This window comes from Salvia splendens, chromosome 10, assembly GCF_004379255.2.
Source record: "Salvia splendens isolate huo1 chromosome 10, SspV2, whole genome shotgun sequence".
Lineage (NCBI taxonomy): Eukaryota > Viridiplantae > Streptophyta > Magnoliopsida > Lamiales > Lamiaceae > Salvia > Salvia splendens.
The window spans coordinates 10205629-10222927 of NC_056041.1; the positions used below are offsets into that span (position 1 = coordinate 10205629).

At 37.6% G+C, this 17299-nt stretch overlaps 2 protein-coding genes and 1 long non-coding RNA gene across 3 annotated transcripts; 1 reads left to right on the forward strand and 2 right to left on the reverse strand.

Moving 5' to 3' along the window:
- Positions 1 to 364: 364 nt before the first annotated feature.
- Positions 365 to 4403, reverse strand: LOC121751288. Its single transcript, XR_006040050.1, has 6 exons — positions 3478 to 4403; positions 3302 to 3383; positions 2642 to 2728; positions 2480 to 2566; positions 2065 to 2131; positions 365 to 1155 (listed from the first exon to the last, which is right to left on the reverse strand). It is a non-coding gene; the product is annotated as an uncharacterized LOC121751288 (long non-coding RNA).
- Positions 4404 to 6544: 2141 nt separating this feature from the next.
- LOC121752593 (pentatricopeptide repeat-containing protein At4g26680, mitochondrial-like) lies at positions 6545 to 9678 on the reverse strand. The gene is given in 3 exon segments (XM_042147713.1): positions 6545 to 6799; positions 6801 to 7621; positions 9072 to 9678. Coding segments are annotated over 3 exon segments (1512 nt in total). The 5' UTR covers positions 9508 to 9678.
- Positions 9679 to 12908: 3230 nt separating this feature from the next.
- LOC121752988 (transmembrane 9 superfamily member 9-like) lies at positions 12909 to 17238 on the forward strand. Its single transcript, XM_042148116.1, has 7 exons — positions 12909 to 13286; positions 14763 to 14927; positions 15060 to 15169; positions 15252 to 15357; positions 15448 to 15560; positions 15638 to 15788; positions 15894 to 17238. Exons 1-7 carry the CDS (start codon positions 13164 to 13166, stop codon positions 17049 to 17051), a joined length of 1926 nt encoding a protein of 641 aa, XP_042004050.1. The 5' UTR covers positions 12909 to 13163; the 3' UTR covers positions 17052 to 17238.
- The last annotated feature ends 61 nt before the right edge of the window (positions 17239 to 17299 follow it).

Here is a 17299-nt window from a genome sequence, read left to right on the forward strand (position 1 = left end):
AATGACTATGTATTTTGCTTTTTTATAACTATGTTTTTTTTATGTTTTATGAATATGTATTTTTGCCCGTATTTTGCTTTCCCGTATTCCGTGTCAAAATTATATTTCCGTTTTACGTAATTAAATTATTGTGATTTTTTTTATTGCAGGATGTCCTAGTGGGAAGGGCGGACATAGGAGGGGATGTCCTAGTGACGTGGCAGGAGGTGTTTTTGGGATGTCCTAGTGGATGTCCTAGTGGGATGTCCGCCCACTGGAGATGTTCTAAGAACATTTATGGAGTAATTTTTAATAGATAAAAGTATTACTAAAGGTCTCACAAAGTAGAAAATGCATATGTTGTTCATAAATAATAGTACTACAACTATTGAAAGGTTTTATCAGACACAAGATTAAATAAAAATGCATCCTAGCATTGTTTGGAGTCCCTCAAACTGAAACGGATATCAACAACTTGGAGGACACAATTATACTCCCAAGACAATATTCCATAGTCTGGACAGGAGTTTAGGAGTCTGGCAACACACTACTGTAAAACAGGTTCTCACGGCTGCATAGAGAATGAATGCTACCTGGTGGCTTTCATAAATCTACTCAACCTCACCATCAGGCTTATCATACTCTTCTTGCTCCGAGCATGTCCTGAAACCTACCATCCAAGGCAATTTGCTAGCACCTTTATGCTCGCTATATACATATTCGAAAACTGCTAGCACCTATCATTTGCTTGCAAATTTGGACTCTTTTGCTCGCAAAACTACTTTCACCATAAATTACTATTTTTCCTTTTTTTATTATTAATTTTTTTTACACTTCCTTTTAGTTTATAAGACTTAATCTATTTTTGACTTCTCATATTGTAAACTTGTTGACTAAGATTCTTCAACTATTCTTGCAATTCCGCATTTTTCTTCTCTAGCTCCGCGGGCAACTCCGTATTTTGCTTCTCTAACACTGCGCGCGACGCCGCATTTTGCTTCTCCAACTCCTCGTGCAACTTTCGATTTCGTTTGCAGTTTTCTCCTGCACCTCAATTGTCACTTGCTCTCACATTTCTCTTCTGTCTTCCCAAAAAACTCAACATAAAAGACATCATAATTTGGGTCTTCTGCCCCGTTAGCCCGTAAATCATAACGCCTTCGTCATAACTTACTCCTTTAAACAAAACAAAGACATAGTAAGTATTCTAAATTACAATACAAATCAATTTAGAAAGTAAATGTAATTCTATCCATCAAGTTCTATCAAATCATCTATCAAATTATGGAGAAATATCATTGTTTCTACAATAGCATGTCCAAACAAGCAAAACAGTGACTGCAAATCTATTCAAAGGGCAAAGAAACAATAGCATGTCCAAACAAGCAAAACAGCAACTACAAATCTATTCTAAGGGCAATTCTATTCAAGTAGAGAAACACAATGAAGACCTTGGTTTTTCATGACCAACCACTGCCTTGGTTTACAACAAATGATCTACTTCAGGTGGTAGTGCTCAGGCATTTTTAAAATGGTTGTGGTTTAGGTAACTAAGGAAACTATGTTTCTGAGATTTGCCACACTAGATCAATAAAGCCCCTAAAAAAAGGAATATGACATATTTATATAATCACTTGCGCTTTCCTCTGCCAACTCTAATAAGAGCATAAAGTGTTTAGTTTCTAGCATGCATTATATGTTCAGTAGGAGCACACAAGGTCTGTTAGACTGATATATTTGTGCCTTTTATCATGCCATATATCTTCATATTCCTGTGAAAGTAAATGATAAGTTGATAACCAGGTGCACAATCGCCTCAACCCCACAACCCTTTTTTCAGATCATCACTGAATTTTTATGAGCTGTCAATAGGTCAGTGAGCTTCATGAACAGCTCATATAGAATCAATAACTGATCCTGATAATGATCAGTATCAGCTACTGATCATAGTGTAGACTAATGAAGGCATAATGATCAGCTAATTACAAACCAAAGGAATATATGCATTGTTATTAATAGCTTAGACAAACTGCAACATCAAAATGTTTGGACAAAACACTCAAGAGGTATACGGAGATAGCAAACCTATTGCGTCTTGGCACTGCACTAGATATAAGGTAACTGCGGTAATTTGCTTTCTGAGCTCTTCTCCCTAAAAACAAGAATGTAGAACAACATCACACTCAAAATAATCTTATGTGTCATACTATTTGAGGAAAATATATTTTTATTAGATTATCATCCTAATGATAAAAGAAAAGTGATATACTGATTCTGATATAACACTTTTTCAGAATTTGATTCTCAACAAACTCATGTATATATATGTAGGTAGACATACACATGATATGCAAAGAATACAAGCAGTCATTGCAATAGATTAGTGCCTTTGCAGATGAAAAGCAAACCCTTAAAAAATACATATATTGTAGCATTAGTAGCAGTTGCTAATGTAGAAAATGCTTTGGAAGCACTAATCTTGTTCTGAAATAAGACTTACCTTAACTTGCCAACGTAGTTGCTGCTGCCCTCTAAAATATCATCACTCTAGGGTTATATAGTCTGTATACGTTGGACGTCTACATCTCTGAGCAACAAGTAGGAATTTCCCCTCATCATTAGAAGCTGTTGAAAGAGGAAGCTATAATATTTTTAGAATTACCTTAGCTCAGATTGAGGTAAAGGTGATTGGTTTGCAAGCCACAACTCCGCTTTATGAAACATTGAATCAAGAGCTTCTTGGAGCAGGCTGCATCAATCACAACAAAGGTCACCCAGCAACACTAACAGTTTGATAGAAACAGCAGGTCAGATCCCAACATCATTTCATACGAGTTAAAGAGTTGAGCAAAATCATTCAGAAGGTTTAGATCATTGCATAAACACCTTTGAGTCTATAGACGAACCATATGCTTGATCTACATGTCTCGTGCTTATAGTTCGTTAGAGGTTCTCTTTTCTACCTTATTAAACACCTAAGGACTGCTAAAATCCTCATGGTTTGCTACAACTTACAATCACTAATTTAGTAGTCATGGAGTTCATCCTTGGATGCATAAAACTGTTATGTGATACTCCATATCACTATTAAGCCACCAATAGAGATTCATATTACTTTCTCTGCATTCCCTTAAAATTTTAAAATCAACATTCAAGTTATAGAGGAACTATCACATTTTTAAGCATCAAAACAATGGTAGCCTGCTCCCATATAATATCAAATTCAAGAGTATAAAGCATAACAATTATCCTACTGATATTGGATAATCCATCTGATTTTGGCATGCTAAATCAACATATAAATAAAGAAAATATATGAAACCTGCTTGAGAGAAATGGGAATAGTGAGCTTCCCAGAGAGTTGCAAAGTCCCCACAATCTCTCTTATTATCTCTCTCCAGCTCCTACAAACACCAGCACAAGCAACCATATTGTAGCATCAGTGGATCTGCCTAAAAGGATCACCAGCACTCAGTGGATCTGTTTTCTATAAGATACCTGTATTGTAGCATCAGTAGCAGATGCTAAAGCAGTTGAATGCTCTCCCTTGCTCCAGGCTTATAAAATATAATCAAATGATAGAGATAATAACAGTAAACCTTACCACATTGAGCCAAGTAGCAGTCAGAAATTTGACAGATGCAATTCACTACGTTCTATCCTGCTTTTGTAGAAAGAAAAAACAGGATCTCAAACAGGTTCGTGAGAAGTTCTTAAGATGCCTAAATTTCCCTATAAGATGCATTTTCAATCTGAGCCACAGTGAAACAATATGGTGGTTGCAGCAACGAAAAATCAATCAACGAAAAATCAACTGAATTTCTAAGAAATCGACAGAAGCAGTTTCATTTTAGCACACGCACAACAATCAACACTACACACAACGGATTTTATCTGCTACTAAACTAGTTTCCTAATGTTATTAATAGCAGGAGAAGCATACACGATCGAATAAATGAGAATCACACACACATACATATACACAAGTTTCCCAATCGAAACAAATTAAACATAATGCAGTGTATGATTAAAAATCAACGCCGATTAGGAAAATAATCATTCATTGTTTTAGCAAATTTATAATCCCTACATGCAATTGTAAGTAAATACTCATGTAGCTTGACGATGAAGCAGTGTTATTAAAAAGCGGAGATGGCGGCGCCGTGGCGGATGGCGGTGGCAGTTTCTAGGCTCAACGCCACCGCCACCATGTGATATGGCAGTTTACTCCCTTTTTTGAATGGCGGCCGCCATTCGCGAAGCGCCGTGGCAGGATATGGCTTTCATGGCGGTCGAGATGCCTTTTTGCCTTGTAAGACGACCCCACTTACCCCACTACCCGGCCCACGTGACATGTAACCTAGCCCATTGGCCATTATAAACAGTCTATTTATAGGGTTTATGGGAGTTTCTGGCTTCAAAACCATAACCTCTGTTGTCAATCCAAGTTATCGTCCCTCCAGTCTCCACACGCACACAAGGCTCCAGATTTTTGATTTTCATTCACGATTCAAGACAACTGAAAATTTTTATGTACTACTACTTGGACCATCCACAATAGCATCAGACTAGCATAGTCTAGCCAAAAACTCTTCCTACCACATCATCATGCCCTTCCTACAGCCTAGCCACTGTCCTAGCCAAGTAACAACCTAGAAATAGACTAACAATAGCCTAGCCAATGCCCTAGCCCAACAAATAAATTGACAAATACGATTTAATTCATTTTAATTATTAGTGTTTATCAAATATTAAAAAAAATGAAGTGGAATGAGTTGTAAATATAGAGTATAAATAAAAAAATAAAAATAAATAAATAAATCGGGTAGCCTATTGCTCGCCGCAAAATAGGCTGCCAGCGATCGGCTAGCCGGTTAGTCCATGCCCAACTTCTCGTCCGCTCTGCGCTCGTCCTTACCGTTAGCCGATTGCAATAGTGGACTAGACGCCCGCCCTAGCCGCTAGCCTGTGGCTAGGGCGGGCATTAATCCACTATTGTGGATGCTCAGTTTGTATTAATTCCACTATTTAATTCTCTCTCTTTTCTTATAATTGTTCTACTCGATGCATGGATTAATTCCACTGTATAATTCTCTCTCTTTTCCTATAACTATTCTACTCGATGAAAGCGTCTCCATAATTATTGTCTTCCACCATTTAATTTTCTAATTTTCCTATAACTATTCTAATTTTTTTGCATCTTATGTTATGTATTATATTTTATTTATTTGTTAATTTATCGACCGCCATTTACGCCATAATACCGCCATGCCGACCGCCATATCCGTATGGCGGTTTTTTGATCGACCGCCATAAGCCGCCATACGCTATTAATAACACTGCGATGAAGGCACTTTCTAGCGATTGTTCCTCAATTTGAGAGACAGACTGGCTGGTGGCGGAGGATTAGTGGCGGAGCAGGTAGAATTGAACGGTGGCAGAGCAGGTAGAATTGAACGGTGGCGGTTGGCTGAGCAAGGGAGAATCGAGCTGAGAAAATTGAGAATTAAGGGTTTTGTGTTAACAACGGCAGGAACCGATTCAAAATAAGCGGGAACTAAGTTTTTTCCGCGAGCTCGCAAATCGGAGGCAACAGACGAATAAAAAAGTTAAAGAATTTTGTGAGCACCTGGGAATCACAATATGGAAGAAAATTCGACCGGTAGTATTTTCTAGCACCATTTGCTCGAAATTTTGCGACGACGGTTGGGTGCTCGCCAAACTACTCAGAAAATATTCCTCTCTTCGAAAACTGGTCACTGTTTTCATTTGTGCTCGAATTTGTGCTAGGAAATATTTCATAATTTGCGAGCATACACCTGTGCTAGCAAAACTTTGGTAGCAAACAGGCGCTTTTTTTGTAGTGCAATCCGAGATTAAACAATGCATCATATCAACTACTTGGCTTTCATATTAGAAAACATGATGTAATACCGCAAGAGTACCTTTTCTTCTTTGGTGCTGTTGTTTAAAAAGAGAGCTCTATCAAAAATTTCACCACATGAGGCTCTTCATGAATGATTGGTCGTATAACAACGTCAATTTATGTTTCACCAATCCAGCACAAACAATAATCACGAGTACATCCCTTCCAAGCTTAATCACTTAACTGAAACTGGATGCAATATTAGAGAAACTAAATCTGTAATTTAGAAGCCATACAAAATTCGATGCACTAACAATTTGCTTGATATCATCATGTTACTTCTTTTTGGTGCAAGGTAGAGATGTTGAACGAACCAACAAACTAATTTACATACAAGTCGCTCTATTTGACACATAAAACAAGTCTAAACAATACCACTTTGACTAGTATAGCTTGAATGAATAATGTGAATCTTTAACATACCTCATATAATATCCCAATGCTCTTCCAATAATCCCATTCTAGTGCTACGAAGAACTGCCATTTCCTATCAAAATCATGAAAATATATGATGCGTGATAGACAGAAAAAGATTCATTGTATGATGATAACTACCTGACAAGCCATAAAGCTTTGTTACAAGGTGCTCGAGACCTCATTAGAGATTCCTCGGGGCATAAGGTCCCGAGATTTCATCTCCTAGACCAAGTCCATTACAACTCCCTCTTTCCCAAGTCCATTCAAAACACAAGACAAGGCATCTGAATCTGGAGCTATGGCTCTTTCCATCATCTCCTTCAAAACCCTAACTGCTCCTTCATAATCCTCACTCTTTATAAAAGCAGACATTAACATTTGAAAAGTTGCTCGATTGGGCTGACAGCCACTCCTGATCATACTTCTGTAGATCTCAAAAGCACGATCAGGATTGTTTCTCACACATTGCCCGGTAATGACTAATGAGGGCTGCAAAGGTTGACGAATTAGGCACCAACTTCTTCCTATCAAGTTCTTTCACCATATACGCAGCTTTCTTTGTCTTCCCCTGCTTACACAACCCCAAAATGACAGCATTATAAGTCAAGATATCAGCATCAACGCCAGCCACCGACATTTCCTCAAACAGACGCATTCCCATCTCACTATTTCCAGCTTCACTGTATCCATTGATCAGAGTGTTGTAAGTTACAGTCGTGGGAGCAACATCCGTGCTTCTCATTTCACTCAACAGCTTGTTCGCCTCATGCATTTTCGCCTCCTTGCACAAAGCATACATGAGCGTGTTATACGTAGCATCATTTGGCCGAACACCATCCTTCTCCATCGCGCTCTTGAGCTTCACAGCACTACTCCAGAGACCCGTACCGCAGCATCCATTAATCAATGTATTATACGAAACAACACTAGGAGCTAACCCCATCCCTTCCATATCCTTGAACAACTCAACTCCCAAATCCAATCTATCAGCTTTACAATAAGCCCCTGTAACCATATTAACAGTATACACATTGGGAGAAATACGGCACCTACGCATTTCCCTATAAAAAGACAAGAAGATATCACTACGACCTAAACTGCACAATGCACTCAGATATGCATTACAAGACTCAACAGTGGGATAGAATCCATACTCCTTCATCCAATTAAAACAATCAGATGCATTCCTAAACTTCTTCATATGCGCATGAGTCTTAAACAGAGCATCAAATACACGTAATGAAGATTCACACATCCTATAAGAGTAAACCAAAGCCTCAAATACCTTTCTCGGAAAATTCAAATCCAAAGAGCCGGGTTTTTTCTTCTTTTATACTAGACTACATATATCATTCCTCGTTTGTACTGCAGTTTTTTTTTGTTCCGGATTTGGGAGAGACGCATGACCCTCATGCGTCACCCGTTAATGAAACGCATGACCGTGATGCGTCTATGGGTAAGACGCATGAGGGTCATGCGTTTTTTAACTTTTTTTATTTTAATTGAAAGACGCATGAGGGTCATGCGTCTTAGGGTAAAACGCATGACACTCATGCGTCTCTCCTACAAATATAAATTCACTCCGTAGTTTAGTGGTAAGAATCATGTGTTGTCATTGTGGAGACCCGGGTTCGAATCCCAGCGGCCACATTGCTATTTTTTTGATTACTAGTACAAAATACTATTTAAAAATTGTAATTAGTAACAATTCAAAACGGTTACTAAATAAACTATTGAACTTTTAATTAACATAAATATCTTAAATAATTATGTGCTAGAAATTGACATAAAATACGCCTTTTAATTAACTTTTAAATAATTATGTACTTGCAATTAATCAAAAAAATTGTAATTACTAGTACAAAATACTATTTAAAAATTGTAATTAGTAACAATTCAAAACGGTTACTAAATAAATTATTGGAACTTTTAATTAATATAAATATCTTAAATAATTATGTGCTAGAAATTGACATAAAATACTCCTTTTAATTAACTTTTAAATAATTATGTACTAGCAATTAATCAAAAAAATTGTAATTACTAGTACAAAATACTATTTAAAAATTGTAATTAGTAACAATTCAAAACGGTTACTAAATAAATTATTGGAACTTTTAATTAATATAAATATCTTAAATAATTATGTGCTAGAAATTGACATAAAATACTCCTTTTAATTAACTTTTAAATAATTATGTACTAGCAATTAATCAAAAAAATTGTAAATACTAGTACAAAATACTATTTAAAAATTATAATTAGTAACAATTCAAAACGATTATCAAATAAATTATTGGAACTTTTAATTAACATAAATATCTTAAATAATCATGTACTAGAAATTGACATAAAATACTCCTTTTAATTAACTTTTAAATAAATATGTACTAGAAATTTCCCAAAAAAATTGCAATGTGGCCGCTAGGATTCGAACCCGAGTCTCCACAATGACAACACATAATTCTTACCACTAAGCTACAGAGCGAATTTATGTTCGTAGGAGAGACGCATGAGTGTCATGCGTTTTACCCTAAGACGCATGACTCTCATGCGTCTTTCAATTAAAATAAAAAAAAATAAAAAACGCATGACCTTCATGCGTCTTACCCATAGACGCATCACGGTCATGCGTTTCATTAACGGGTGACGCATGAGGGTCATGCGTCTCTCCCAAATTCGGAACAAAAAAACTGCAGTACAAACGAGGAATGATATATGTAGTCTAGTATAAAAGAAGAAAAAAACCCCAAATAGCCCATTTCAATAGTTCTTCTCATGATTGACTCCGCGGATTTGAACTTGCGATTCTTGGTTAAGATATGGAGAAGGATTGAAATCACATCGAGGGTGTTGAGTTTGGAATTCTTGAGCTCAACCCAATTGAAGAATTCGAGAGAAATGACATAGTCTTTATGGGCTTTCAGCAGTATGTGCTTAATCCGAAATGGGGATAAACCGGAGGATATTTTGTTCAGTTTATCCCATTCAGAGCGAATCAGATGACTATGGGCTACGTTTATAAAGTCCGAATCTTGACCTTTTGCAGGAGGCATCGTTCGGTGAGGTAACAAGATGGGATTTGTTATGCGGTTACTGCGAATTGGGGTTTCGATCGGATTTTTTAGGTCGGTTTTGTTGAGGAATGTGGAGAAGCTGCGCCATTGCGAAAGGTTTTTCATCATTCTGGGATAGATAGATTGAGATCGAACTTTAGATGGAGAGGGAAAAGAGAGGCGAATTCAGTAAGCACCAAATAATAGTTAGTGCGACAGTCGCCGGCTTTGCCGATTAGCTGAGGGGTAGTGGTTGGAGGTGGCGGCGGCGGCGGCGGCGGTCGAAAGGCGGGGTCTGGATTTGAGAACGAAAGAAAATATTTAGTCTTTGAAAATTTGAATTTTCTCTGTAATCTCTGTAATTTAAGTTAAAATTTAGTATAGTAAAATTTGATTTTTAATTAAGAAAAAATCAATTTAGTTTATTTTATAATTATGAAATTTTTTTATGTATTATATCACTTAAAATTTGAATAATATTTTTCTGCATTAATTCGATATTATATTTTTGAGTTATTTTTAAAACAATAAATAAAATCTGAATTATATTTTTTTAATTAATTTGAAACTTATATAATTATAAAGAAATAAATTAAGATGCACTAAATTCCTTGTTTGAAATTTGAGTGTGAATGTTAATTAATATTTATTGAAACATAAAGAGAATTACATATTTTCAAAAATAATAAATCATTAATTTTAAAAGTCGTGAGTATAATTTAAATATGAGAAATTATATAACCTAAATAAAATTTTTCCACAAATTCTTAGTCAGTAAAAGAATGAAATCTGATGTAAATTTCATTAAGTTTGCTTTAAGGAGTAGAAATAACTCAAAGTAAAATGAATAAAGAATGGTAGTTAAAATATGATCAATCTATTAAGATGATTTTTTGTATATGACTATCAATATATTTATTTTTGAAATAGCTTTTCGTAAGTACCTTTTTCGCCTTAATTGGAGCCTAATACGTAGATAAAGCTATATCTGTTTTATGAAAATTGCGCATTGCAGTCTAAAGTGCCACAAAATTTTGACGATAATTCAGGATTTAGGGATGATCGATCATAAGAAAATATAATTAATTTTCTACTACAATTGTTTCCAACAATAGTAGTAGTGTAGTACTATATAATTATAAAAAAAACGTTAAGAATTGAAAATGATCTTCTTTTTTAGATGAATAAGTGCATTCTAAATTTTATACCCACTCATAAATGGACTTCCCTTTAGAGCATCCCTTTAGAGCATCCGCAGCTGTGAGCAGGAAGATGTCCGTCCGTCCGTGCCAGCGGCACGACACCGCTGTCCGCCGCTGCGCTCTTGCCACTGACGCGGCGCTGCTCGATGCATCGAGCACGTCCGTGCCAGCGAGCAGCTGACGTGACACGTTCTGATTGACCAACGGCATTTCCGTTGGAAATTTAAAAAAAAATTAAATCGAAAATAATACCAAAAATTTAAAAAAATTCAGAATCCCAAAAATCTGGCCGTTTTTTTACCGTTTGTTTGGATTTTTTTATTTTATTTTTATTATTCCCAAAATCATCTATAAATACACACATTCATCATCCATATTTCACATCAAATCATCTCTCATTCATCTCTTATTCATATTTTTTCATACAACTTATATCTACAACTTCCTCTCTCACTCAAACCCTCAAATGGATTTCACTCATCTCATTGCAGAAGCGGAGCGCAAAGAACAAGAATACTATGAACAACATCGTGCCGCCTATGAAGCCTATGTCGCAGCGAATACCCCCACCCCTCCTCCTCAACCAACTAGATCAACTCGCCGATACATCCATCGTGACAGGGAGGGAGCCAACGAAAGGCTCGTTGCCGACTATTTTTCCGACCAGCCGCAGTTTCCGGAAGATTACTTTCGGCGTCGTTTTCGCATGTCAAAACACTTGTTTATGCGTATTGCCAACACATTATCCGCCCGTGTTGAATACTTTCAAACAAGTACAAAAGCAGCCGGTCGGCAAAGTCTCTCGGCGTTGCAGAAGTGTACGTGTTCCATCCGACAACTTGCTACTGGGCAAATGCCTGACCTCTTCGACGAGTATTTGCATGTCGGTGAGTCCACTGGAATCCTTTGCCTTAAAATTTTTTGCAAGGGTGTTCGTTCAGCTTTCGGGGATGAATTCCTTCGGGCACCCACCACCGATGATTGACAACGGTTGCTTCGTCTTCACGAAACAGTCTATGGTTTTCCCGGTATGCTTGACAGCATTGACTGCATGCATTGGAGGTGGAAGAATTACCCGACTACTTGGAGGGGGCAACACTTAAGCGGCCACAAAGGCGGCGGCCCAACACTTATCCTTGAAGCGGTTGCCGACTACCGCCTATGGATTTGACATGCATATTTCGATATTGCCGGATCCAACAACGACTTGAACGTGCTCTATTCTTCACCACTCTTCAATGATGTGTTGAATGGTGTAGCACCGGCGATCGACTACACCATCAAATGAAATACATACCACATGAGTTACTATCTAGCCGATGTTATCTACCCAAGGTGGTCGACTTTCGTGAAGACGCTCAGCAACCCGCAAGACCCGAGACAGGTTCTTTTTGCGCAGCGTCAAGAGTCGGCTCGTAAAGACGTCGAAAGAGCTTTTGGGGTCCTTCAAGCCCGATTCAACATTGTGAAGGCCCCGTCTCGACCGTGGTACGTGAAAAATATCGCCGACATCATGTACACGTATATTATTTTGCACAACATGATTATAGCCGACGACGGACCGAGGGCGGCTAGCTTTTACGATGAGGATGAAGCCGGAAGCTCAACCGCGAGGTCTCTCCCGAAACAAGGCACACAATGCGCGATACCCGAACCCACGTTGAGCTACAAGAAGACCTAATCAAACACAATTGGGCAAAATTCGACCACGAGTAGTTGATTTTTTTAATTTTATGAATTTATTTATGTAATTTTTAATTTTTAGGATTTAAATTATGTAATTTTTGATTTTTAAGACTTTAATTATAAAAATTTTACTTTTTAGGATTTTAATTATGTAATTTTTATTTTTTTTTTAATTTGTAATATTACTCTGGTTATTTTTAATGTATTTTAATATTGTGGAAATGTTTTTATTTAAATTGGATAATAGAATGTTGGAAGCCTTGAGCTTGTCCTTGTGGAAGAGCACAGATGTGAGTGTTGTGCTCTTGCTTAAGAGCATGAAGTAAAAGTGGTTCCGAACCCACATTCGTGCTCGTTGGCAAGAACACGGATGTGAATACTCTTATAAATATCTGAGCTCAGTTGCTAGATTCTTCTCGGGAGTAATCAAAAACTAATTATATCTAAGTAATTTCGTCTACCTTAAATACAAATATGTAAATTTCCCACTGATAAGCATTAGATATGTTGATTGTGAGAGCTGCAGACTATATTTTCCGAGTCAACAATTAACACAAAATGATTAATTAATAAACTATCTGCTTAATTAAGATAAATCTCAGTCAAATCTTCACACTAATTAATTTGTCTGAACTAATCTGACCCCTCAGATCTCAATCCAACAGCTCTGATTACAACTGCAACCCACGGTCACGGTGTAACTCTTCCCACCGCCCCTCTCTTCCCTCTCTCACTTTGCTTCCAGTCTCCTCCTCGTGCTGCCGTGCCATTCAATCCTTCCACAACGCACGTATATGTCTCGGTAGAGAGAGAGATATAGATTTTCTCTGCCGCGGTGGATCTCGATTTTCTTCAACTCTGCGTGATTTTGTGAGTGGCGACTGATTCGAGAGAAAGATGGGGGTGGAGAGGAGAATGCCTCACGCGATTTCGATGTGGATGTGCTTCGCGCTCCTCCTCCTCGTCAACGCTGCCAACTCCTTCTACCTTCCCGGCGTCGCTCCCCAGGATTTTGAGAAGGTGATTTGATTCCGCTGATTGCTCGTTTTTGTTTGTTTTGAATGTTTCCCTCGCAATTGACTGTGATACTTCAATTAATCAATATCTATGTATAGTTATGAGAGAGAGAGAGAGAGTTGTATCGGGTAATTTGTATGTAGACGGTGGGAGATGATCGTGTGTCGAGAGGTGTGAGTTTTTTGATTGAGTTCTGCTAGGTTACTACTGAGTTAGGTTTTTTGGTTGGTTAAGCTAGTTTTACTGTTAGATCTTTTATTTTTGAGGAAGAAACTCAGTGTATGTGATTGTGTTATTTTATGATTATGTGCTGATGGATGAATCTGATGGGTTCTGATTCAGAAGTTGGGGTTATTGTTTGATTTGGAGACTCGATGAAGAGTTTCTGTAAACTAAGAAGATACTTAGCTCGCATACTGTACACTTTTAGTGCTTCAAGCCTTTAAGCAGCCTACTTGATGTAAACCATAAGAAATATGAAAATTGGAATATCTTTGTTGTCTTCTCTTTGTGATTGGTTTTGAGCTGTTATGGTTCAGCATGAGCTTTGTCCTTAGGATCTGGTTTCTAGAATAGTAGACGGAATCTTTAATTTTAGTCAACTCATTGGCATTTTCTATTTTGTTAATTTCTTCCTCAGGCTACATTTTGCTCCTTTTAATATACAAATCGGATCTATTTTTATGTTGCATTTCTAATTACAATTGTGGAGACTGGAGATTCTGAGGAAGTTGGTGACTAGGTGTATATAATTAAGAATATAAATGTAGTCTTAGGGGGATTTTGCTTGGCTTTGTTATGCACTTGGGTAAGTCAGCTCTGAAATATTCAGATATTCTGATTTCTGTGACCATAAATGCCCAAAAATACTAAGAATCTTGTCCTGAATTTATGCAGGTCCATACCCACATTTACCTGCGTTACCTTCATCTTTTACTATCCCAGTCACCCTCTATTAGACCCCCTTCACTACCCTATCCAAATATTCTACTGCTTATCTCTGCTCAACCTCCATCAAACGTCCATTAGTACTATAAACATTTCATGTTGTTGGACCTTAAGAGACTCGGTCATATTAACTGGAATAATGTTGTCAGATATGTTTTAGTGCAAGAATTTCCAACAATTTGTTGCAGTTGGACATATTGAAAAACTCTCTCTCCTTTGCCTTCCCTTCTACCGACAGCAAAACATAGGAAATGCTCCAGCCCTCTCCCAGTCCTTTTTTAATCACACTTATTCCAGATAGCTTAGAATTTTGAAACTAGATGCATTAACTTATAGTGTGCTTTGATAATTTAAACAACTTATGTAAACATATCAACTATGCTAACTGTATGCCAACAGCTTATATATTCCCGCGGCATGTTTCTGAACCTTTCCGTCTTAAATGCTACATTATCTAACTAATACTTTTGCCATTTGATATAGTTTAGTTTTGTATGGTGTGAAGCTTGATTTGATTTCCCTTATATGCAGGGCGATCTTCTGAAAGTTAAGGTGAATAAATTGGCCTCTGTAAAAACTCAACTTCCTTATGCCTATTATTCCCTTCCTTATTGTAAACCAAAGAAAATTGAGGACAGTGCTGAGAATCTTGGGGAAGTCCTTCGTGGTGATCGCATCGAGAACTCCCCTTATGAGGTTTGTGTTTCGTTTGGACTTCTTTTGTTGCTCTCTTTTCTATTCAAATTCGTATTTTATTTGTACCTCATGCCATCCTTTCATTCAATTATTTTTTCTTGGTTCAACTACTTATTGAGTTCATACGTGTAGTTTAAGATGCGAGAACCACAGATGTGCAATGTTGTTTGTCGTGTTACACTTAGCGACAAAGAGGTAAAAGAGTTCAAAGAAAAGATTGATGATGAATATCGAGTGAACATGTAAGCCAGGCTTCAAATATATTTTTGTTATTCCATGCCGAGTCATTTACATATTGACCGGTTTCTGTGTTTTCTTTTGTAGGATTTTGGATAATCTCCCCCTGGTTGTGCCTTTTAGAAGACCCGATACAGTTACCCTGGTTTATCAGCACGGTTTTCCAGTTGGTTTTAAAGCTCAATATGCTGGTGTAAGTATAGATTGATTTTTTTTAAGTAAGTCCCTCTCCGAAAGGCAAGTTAGATTTTGATTTCTTGTCTTTTTTTTCCTGTCTTACTAGAGTAAAGAGGAGCGATATTTTATCAACAATCACTTGGCATTTACTGTGAAGTATCACAAGGATGAAGAAACTGATGCTGCAAGGATTGTGGGTTTTGAAGCCAAACATTTCAGGTAATATGTTACTGATCTTCAAGATTACATCGTCCTTTTGCTTTATCTTCTGAACTTTGTTAATCTTGGATATTCAGTATTAAGCATGGATATGATGGTAAATGGGATGATAGTAAAACAAGACTGACAACATGTGATCCTCATGCGAAACGCACAGTAACTAACTCCAACACTCCACATGTGGTTGACGACAAGGAAATTATATTTACTTATGATGTGGAGTTTCAGGTAAAGCTTTCTTTCTTGCTGTTGAAGGAGATATGTAATACTCTTTTTCCGGTAAAGGAATTTATTGTCATGTCGGATTGCCTTGTTGTGTGCTCTGTTTTGTAGGAAAGTGAAGTCAAGTGGGCATCTAGATGGGATACTTATCTTTACATGGCTGATGATCAAATCCATTGGTTCTCAATCGTCAATTCTTTGATGATTGTTCTTTTCCTCTCGGGAATGGTTGCTATGATAATGCTGCGGACTCTTTATCGTGACATCTCTAGGTACAACCAGTTGGAGACTCAGGAAGAAGCTCAAGAAGAGACTGGGTGGAAATTAGTACATGGGGATGTTTTCAGGCCTCCAACTAACTCAGATTTGCTCTGTGTTTATGTTGGAACAGGAGTTCAGTTTCTTGGGATGATACTGGTGACAATGATTTTTGCAGCACTCGGTTTCCTGTCCCCTTCTAATCGGGGAGGGCTGATGACAGCGGTGCTTCTTCTTTGGGTGTTCATGGGTATTTTTGCTGGCTATGCCTCAGCCCGTCTCTACAAGATGTTTAAAGGATCAGAGTGGAAGAAAATTACTCTTCAAACAGCTTTTATGTTCCCTGGAATCGTCTTTGCTATTTTCTTCATTCTGAATGCGCTGATTTGGGGTGAGAAATCCTCAGGGGCTGTGCCATTCGGGACTATGTTCGTATTGGTGCTCATGTGGTTTGGGATTTCAGTTCCGCTTGTGTTTGTTGGCAGCTACGTAGGCTTTAGGAAGCCAGCCATTGAGGCTCCAGTCAAAACCAATAAAATTCCAAGGCAGATACCAGAGCAGGCCTGGTATATGAACCCAGTCTTCTCAATCTTAATCGGAGGCATACTCCCGTTTGGTGCAGTATTCATCGAGTTGTTCTTCATCCTGACATCTATATGGCTGCAGCAGTTCTACTACATTTTCGGTTTCCTTTTCCTCGTGTTCCTCATCTTGATCGTGACCTGTGCTGAGATCACTGTTGTGCTATGCTATTTCCAACTGTGCAGCGAGGACTACTTGTGGTGGTGGAGGTCTTACCTTACCTCAGGTTCCTCAGCTTTATACCTTTTTCTGTACGCGGCATTCTACTTCTTCACAAAGCTCAATATAACAAAACCAGTCTCGGGCATCCTGTACTTTGGCTACATGTTGATTGGTTCGTATGCATTCTTCATGCTGACTGGCACGATTGGTTTCTTTGCCTGCTTCTGGTTCACGAAACTCATCTACTCATCGGTCAAGATCGACTAGATGACAATGCAAGCTGAAAACGACCCTATTCTAGATCTGGCAATTTCACTCTTCTGATATTTCAGTGATTATAGTTTTGCGACAATGTTTTTCTAACTGTATTGAATCTGTAATATTATTCTTGGTTTGTGTACTCATTTTTGGAAGATTTTGGAGTAATTGTTGTAGTTATATTACTTTTTTGCAAGATTGATTTAGCAATGTTAGATCCACTTAATATGCTCTCGGAACTGAAATAAAAACCAGCT

What these genes read in the sequence shown, in the direction of transcription:
- LOC121752988 (XM_042148116.1), top strand. Translation starts at nt 13,164, where the DNA reads ATGGGGGTGGAGAGGAGAATGCCTCACGCGATTTCGATGTGGATGTGC. An exon ending in CTCCCCAGGATTTTGAGAAG is followed by an intron (nt 13,287 to 14,762) that starts GTGATTTGATTC and finishes CCTTATATGCAG; the next exon opens with GGCGATCTTCTGAAAGTTAA. An exon ending in TTAAAGCTCAATATGCTGGT is followed by an intron (nt 15,358 to 15,447) that starts GTAAGTATAGAT and finishes CTGTCTTACTAG; the next exon opens with AGTAAAGAGGAGCGATATTT.